Raw genomic sequence first — 7,623 nt, forward strand, 5'->3', positions numbered from 1 at the left:
GGTCTTTACTGGTTCTAGACAGCATTGGTCAGCCAACTTGTTTTTATTTTTGTTAGCCAATAAAAAAGCTAAGGGAGGCGGGACAATCAGGTCAGAGTCAGGAGCCACAACCAAAGAAATGCTAGCTAAGTGAGCTAAGTAAACACTGAGTGGACAACAGAGTGAAGCTGTGTTTTTTTTGTCTTCACTGAAGAAGAAGACGAGGATGAAGAGCGACGTGGAGGAACGTGGAGGAACGTGGCCTCTTTTCTGTTAGCCAGGTAAGTGCCAGCAGTTAGTCTCAGTCGCTTGGAAGTAGCTAAAGCACCAGCATTTCTACAACAAATAGTGTAAAGTGGATTAAAATAGTTTGTGGACTGAAGTGTACGTAACAAACTGAGAGCTCATGCTAATAACTGTAGCTTATTAGCTAACTAAACTGTTTGTAGTTCTGAGTTTGAGCCATCACTGTGGCTAACGCAAGCTAGCTGAGACAGTGTGACTGACGTAATCTGTTTACATGACCAACAGTGCAAGTCGGAATAATAATGTGGTGAATTTAAGTGTTACAGTGTTAGGGTTATTTTGTTGCGCTGGTGTGTGACTCGTGTGTATTTGTGGTTGTAACAGTAACTCTTGTCGTTTGCGGTAGCTATAAATAAATGCTAACAACCAGCGTAGCTTCAGCTAAAGGCCCTTTTGCAGCATTCACGTCGACCGTAATTTTCATCAAATTTCGCCAAATTGCAACTGTTATTTTTTTCAGGCTAATCGAATCGTCGGATTTTTGACAATTCCTATAGCCATAAAATCGCAATAAATCCAGGCGGCCTGAACATCATGATGGTCAGAAGAGGGTTCATTTGTTTGATAGCGTGCGTGGGGAAGTTGCGGACGGAATTATCCGCACTTTTGTCCCCGTATTTTCTCAAACGCGTCCAGTGTGCAAACTCCGTCAATGCTACGTCAGTGTTAGTAAGTTTAATATCGGAGAATCCGTGGAGGAGGAGGAGGAGCCAAATTTGCCGAGTTTTACAAACATCCGCCCACATTTCCTTCTGCGTTCTCTACCTTTCGGGACGTTCGCTTTTATTTTGGAATAATATCACCGATTAGAACTTTTTTTCTTTTTTTTTTCGTCCAAATGTCACTCTGTCAAATCTCCACTTGACATAAAATGAGACGGCATTGACGATGACACGGACACAGTAGATCCACGTGATGATGATGATGATGATGATGATGAGGAGGTGTTTGACGAGGCGTCGTCATCTCGTGTGCAGCCGATCCTCACGCCGTTAAAACACCAGCATCCGTCTCCATCAGGACGGACCATTGTTCAGAGTCAGAGGGGTCGACGGTGAGGTCAGAGATTGTCACAAGATGGAGTAATTTACATACGGGGGGGGGGGGTTTCCAGGCTGAGGTCAGCGACTCCCACGAGAAAATAAAGAAACGCGTTGTTTTGTTTTTGCAGCTTTTTTTTCCTTTTTTTTACGACATCTACAGTCCTACGGTTTGTGACCGGAGCAGGTTTTTTTTTTTTTTTTTACACAACAGCAACACACAAAGAATCATGCAACACAAAACATCCATTCATAAACATGAGCCCATGTTTTTTTTTTCTTCAGGATATTTTTTAGAATGAGTGAAAATTTTCCCAAAAGAACGAAAAGAAGAAAAAAAAATCGGCAATTTTTTTTTAAATTCACAATTTCACTTAAAATTCCTTATTTTGTACTCATGCTTTGCGTTTAGCTATTTTTTCCTGTTCCTGAAGGTGGCGCTGATGAGAACACGACATTAACACCGATACAAATACGACACACTGAATAAAAACGAATTATTGTTTCCGATTTTTTTTTTGATTTTTTTTAGCCCTAAGATCGTGATGATGCAAGAAATTGTGCTACAGCAAAAGTTCCACATCACTTTTTTTTGTTTGTTTGGAAAGCCAGTTCAAATGTTCTCTTTTGTAAATCTAAATTTTAGCTACATGTCATGCAATTTACAAAAAAAAAGTGACTCCGTCTTTTGTTTTTTTCTTCCGGATTGAAAATGCTAAGTATTTATCCGTTTTCTTTTCAGACAACAATCATAAAAGTAATATAAAAAGAAAACAAGAAATATAAGTGAGTAGAAAAGATTCTTTTTCGATGGCGTCGCAACCCTTCTGCGTTAGGTTTTCACGGCCAGCAGAGGGCGTGTTTTATATATCGGAAAACCAACTTATTGTCGTCATGTTGTCGCAGAACATCGAAACAGAAAAACAAAATAAATCTACTTTACAAAACATAGAAAACAATAGAAAGTTGAGTCTTTTTTTTAGATTTGATAAATAATAAAATCGTTTGGATTCACACGTACACAGTGATGCACTCACACGTTCACATTTTTTTGTTACACGGAAACATTAAAACCGCCGCTCCTTTTGTTTTTTTTCCGGATTTACCTTGAACTTGTTCAAAAATACAAATCCTTCATCAGAAACTCCACGTTCTTCCTCTTCCTGTCTCTTTTTTTGATTTTTTTTTTTTTTTTGCTGGAAGTATTGCTTTAAGAAAAAATTTTGGTCTTCTCTTCACGTTGTTTCAGCAACAGAATCTCCAATGGAAGCAATTTTCTCCTTTGTTTTCACCAAAAAAAACGGTGTTTGTTCACGTTTGGTGGATTCAAAGCGTCTTTGATTTTGTCTCACGAGGAATGTAAACATCCTACAATTGGATTTTTTATCTTACGCAAGAGTTAGCGCAACAATCTAACTTGTTGTTCACTTTTCACCACAAGGAGGCAGCCATCTCGAACTGGTGACGTCCAAATTAGCCTTAATAGAAAAGGAAAAATCAAAGAATGACTTAAACCGAACTGAGGAAGATGCTAAACTCACTCGTTTTCATGTTCTTTCTGCAGAGAAGACCTAGCTAGAGCTAGCTAATGCGTCAGTAGCTGCTGAAGCTGCTAACATCACCTGCCAATGCTACGGCATCTGGCTGAAGCAGCTGCTAATGTCTTGCTACTGTAGCCAGATGCCTAGTCTGTAGCTAGCTGCTAAGCTCAAATGCTAATGCTTCAGCATCTGGCCACAGTAGCAGCTAACACCAAAAGCCAAAGTCTGGCCCTGATGTTACAACATCTGGCTATAATGTCTGGCTACTGTCGCTATACACTTTAGCTTCAGTGTTGGACATTCGTGTCTAGATACAGTATGCTAAGCTCAAATGCTAATGCTACAGTGTCTGGCCACAGTAGCTGCTAACATCAAGTGCCAAAGTCATAGCATATGGCTATGGCAGCTGCTAGCGCCAAACTCTGATGCTACAGCATCTGGCGACAGTAGATGCTAACGTAAAAATGGATGCTACAAGCGTCTGGCTACAATTCGTTGCTCCATATGTAAGAAGAATCGTGATATATCCATAATCGTTTTATCCTTTTACAGTTGTTTCCATAATTAAAATCATAATCAAATCAATTGAGGTAACTTATTTGAATAAGTTTGGCGCCCTCTTTATGCCGTAAAAGTCACTGCAACATCCAGAGCCAAAAGAAAATAAGGTTTAAACCGTTCTTAATTCTGTCCCCTTTTCGTTTTAATTCATCAAGCTAACTTTGCCTAATTCTACTGACAAACAAACAAACAAACAGATGCCCCCCAGTGGTGAAAAATAATATGACTTTTTTGCAGCAAAGTTTGATTGCTGAGCTAAATCTTGCCGAAGATAACGAAATTAAACAGTCACTTTGTTCGGAGCGTCATCTCCACTTTGAACGCGTTGGTGCTCGTCGTCGGATTGTTTGTTTCCTGGCATGCACGTCGGTGTGGTGGGGCTAGCGATAAAAGAGAGGGCAGTGCGGCGGCGAGTCCGTGGCGCTCGCGCTCACACGCAGATCTCGATGGGCGTGGCCACAAGCATGCGGCCGCCCGGCGAACTGTTTTCCCGCGGCATCCGATCGTAACTGTTGGTGGACGACACGGAGCTGTTGGTGGAGACGGGCACGAAGTGGTAGCCGCCGCCGCCACCGCCCGGATCCATCATCCCGCCTTTAGCCGTGCCACCGCTGCCCCGCTCCACTGCCACTGGAGACAGTGGCGAGAGAGGAGATAACGTCTGCTGCTTCATGCGCTCCACCAGGAGCTCCTCGTCCTCCTCGCCGGATGAGGAGGACGAGATGGTGCCGTTGTTGGCGTCACCGCCACCTCCTCCTCCTCCACCACCGCCGCCAACCCTCTCGCCACCGCCTCCGTTTCCCGCGTTGCTGTTGCCGTTGTTGTTGTTGTTCTCCGCGTCCAGCATCCAGGAGTGGCTGAAGTACCCAAACACCTCTTTGACGGAGCAGCGGCGGTCCTGCTCCACCGAGAGCAGCCGGCGGAACATGCGCAGCGCCTGCTCGGTGAAGCGCCGCCACTGCGACGGCACCGCGTTGGTCCTCCTCCTCTGCCAGCGGATGAACTCCTGGTAGAAGGAGTCAGAAGGTAGCGCCTTCTCCCAGGGGAAGTTGCCTGTCAGCATGCAGAAGAGCAGCACACCAAAGGCCCAGACGTCGGTGCTGTAGTCCACGCAGAAGCCCTCGTGGCGGGACACGTCGCAGAGTTCTGGGGCTGTGTAAGGGATGGTACCGCTCACCTGGACGGGGGAAGGTTAAAAAGGTTAGCGACAAGGCTAATCTCAATCACGAAAGGTTGCAAACTAGCTCTACTACTCACTCTTTTCACGGGCGAACCAGCCCGGCGGGTCATACCGAAGTCGGACAACTTGACTTTTCGGCATTCTCTGTCAAAGATGAGGATGTTTTCGGGTTTGATGTCCCTGTGGACCAGCTTCTTGCAGTGCAGGTAGTCCAGAGCAATGGCGACCTGGTGCACACAGCGCTTCGCCACTGACTCCGGTAGACCGACCTGAGAGACAATGGGCAGAAGAAGAAGGTCAAAGTGCATGTCCAAATTAGCCTTAATGTTTTAAGTGGAGGGAAAAATCGAAGAATGACTTTAACCGAACTGAGGAAGATGCTAAATTCACTCGTTTTCATGTTCTTACTCCAAAGAAGACCTAGCTAGAGCTAGCTAATGCTTCAGTAGCTGCTGAAGCTGCCAACGTCATCTGGCTAAAGCAGCTGCTAATGTCTAGCTACTGTTGCTAGATGCCTAGTCTGTAGCTAGCTGCCAATCTCAAATGCTAATGATTCAGCATCTGGCCACAGTAGCAGCTAACATCAAAATCATAAAGACAAAGTTTGACAAAGCTAACACCAGGGTCTCCTCCGTCTCCTCTGTTTTCACCTAAAAAACGGTGTCTGTTCACGTTTGGTGGATTCAAAGTGTCTTTGATTTTGTCTCACATGGAATGTAAACATCCTACAATTGGATTTTTTTTTATCTTACGCAAGAGTTAGCGCAACAATATAACTTGTTGTTCTGCTGGAAAAAAAAGTTCCTGTTGCACTTTTTTTTTCTGACAAAGTTTGACAAAGCTAACACCAGGGTCTCCTCCATCTCGGCTACGTTACTGTGTCTTGCATTGATGGTCCTGATATTGTCCAGATGGGACATTTTCAGTTTTCCCGCCAACTCCCTCGACAAATCTCTGGATAATGTCCGAGTAATTGATGTGAAAACACAGGGCGAGTGTGCTCCCTCCGGATGGATCTGATTTATACTCGGTATGAACATAGTCTTCTGGCTGAAAAAGAACTCCCTTTTTAAGTTGTTTTTGCAACCAGTGCAAGTCGCCCCCTGGAGGCTAACTGCGACCTTCCTTCCTCCTAGCTTGGATTCACTACAGCCCAGAAGGCGACACCGATTTCATACATAGGTTCTTTACTCAACAGCAACAAACAACACACAGCGACGATGACAAGAATGGGACCAAACCTGCGGAGGAATGATGTCGAAGAGGTCTCCGGCCAGGGCGTACTCTTGCGCGAACACGTAGTACTCGTCGGTCTCGAACGCGATGCCGAACATGTTGATGATGAAGGGGCAGGGCGACAGGTAGAGGGAGATGCTGTACTCGCGCAGGAACGACTTCAGCTTGGTCGTCTTCTTCTTCAGGAACTTCAGAGCCATTTTTGTACCTTTTGGGGGGGGGGGAAAGACAGGAGTCAGGAGTTGTTGTTGTTGCTTTATTTACTCCACATGTTCTGGCAGCGTTTTGGCAGAAGATGCTGGGATTTCCGTTGGGAGTGACCAGGATGGACGGGATTAGGTTGAGGTTGTTTGGTTAGGAGGGATCATGATTCTACGGGACAAAGCATTCGTGGATGTTGTGAAAGGAGGACACGAGGACATTTGGGGGTAACAGGAGAGGACACAAGGGAAAGGACAAGATGGATGGATGATGGTTCGGCCCTCACCTCTGATCTTGTGGATGACCAGGTCCACCTTGCCGTAGGTGCCTTTGCCCAACTCCCGGATGACCTCGTAGTACTTGTTGACCTCCAGCCGCTCCAGGTTCTGGGCGGCGATCAACTGCAGCTCGTCCAGGATGTCCATGTTGGCTCGGGATACAAGCGGAGACGAGCTCATGCTGGTGGACAGTTTGCGGGGGGACAGAAAACTGCGGTAACGGACACTCGGAAGGAAACCGCGAGAAGCTAACAGCTGGTGTCGCTGAAGAAACAAGAGGAGACACAGTTTTAGTTGAAGTCATGCAAACATAACAAACGAGGCAGCGGTCGACCGCTTGCTAAAAACACCAATTTAGCTCTGTGGACTTTGGTGCAATTCTGTTTTATACTTGTGTCGGCGCTGCTAATTAAAGATTTATGTTTTTGACCCTCTGGGCCACCGTAGCTTCATGATAATTCTGTTGATTAGAAATGTTGATCTGCAGCGCGATCGCCACTGAAAATGCTAATTATCTGCAGTGAAGGATGCTGTTTGCCGGGGGGGGGGGGAGAGAGTCAGAGCTGAGTCACACACACACACACACACACACACACAATGCTGCAGTGTGATTATTCTTGGTGACTGCTTTCTTTTTTCCCTCCTGCCAAATCCTGACCCTGTCCATACATCCTGAAGAGGAAACGTAGCATGTGAATGTGTTTAAACACACACACACACACAATCATTACATAACCCCAAGTGTTGGAGAGCTACTTCTGTCCTTCCCTAAAGCGACGTTTTTGAATCTTCTCGTCGTTGCTCACAGTGAAACCAAACTCGTACCCTTCTACGCCTGCAGCCGTCCATCGATAATCATCCTAAAGGTTCATCCATCCGTCCATTTTCCGCCACTTCATCCTCCACAGGAAGGAATTAGTGACCTCGAAAGGCCCTGGTATGCTCACACGTCAGAGTCCTGTAGTAACTCACTTCACCATCGGGTGGCGGTACAAGTCTGGACGCAGGGAACAGGACGCATTACTACCAAAGTAGAAAAAGAGAACGATGCTACAGCTATCCTTGGCAACTACTTCTTCTGTCATCGAAATGTCTTTCCTGCTTTGTTAGCGGGGATTATACTCCACCTACTGGTGAATTCAGTTTGCACATGCGCTATCCACACGCAACCCAACGCGTTCCCAAATCTGGACCCATGCGCAAAAAAGGGATCCTGACCTCCAACTCGAATTCTCTAACTCTGTGCCCAGGTACCACAGATGCAAATTAGCCATTTAGCTAACTCTGGTATAGACCCAGTT

At 45.6% G+C, this 7,623-nt stretch overlaps 1 protein-coding gene across 1 annotated transcript; it reads right to left on the reverse strand.

Annotated features, from left to right (window-relative positions):
* Positions 1 to 3,857: 3,857 nt before the first annotated feature.
* On the reverse strand, positions 3,858 to 6,502 carry bsk146 (brain specific kinase 146; the record flags this gene model as incomplete). Its single annotated transcript, XM_083903968.1, has 4 exons — positions 3,858 to 4,604; positions 4,685 to 4,876; positions 5,849 to 6,051; positions 6,331 to 6,502. The coding sequence occupies 4 exons, from the start codon at positions 6,500 to 6,502 to the stop codon at positions 3,858 to 3,860; spliced, it is 1,314 nt and encodes a 437-aa protein (XP_083760094.1).
* Positions 6,503 to 7,623: the final 1,121 nt, after the last annotated feature.

Source organism: Microchirus variegatus (genome assembly GCF_963457635.1).
Source record: "Microchirus variegatus genome assembly, chromosome: 17".
Classification (NCBI taxonomy): Eukaryota; Metazoa; Chordata; class Actinopteri; order Pleuronectiformes; family Soleidae; genus Microchirus; species Microchirus variegatus.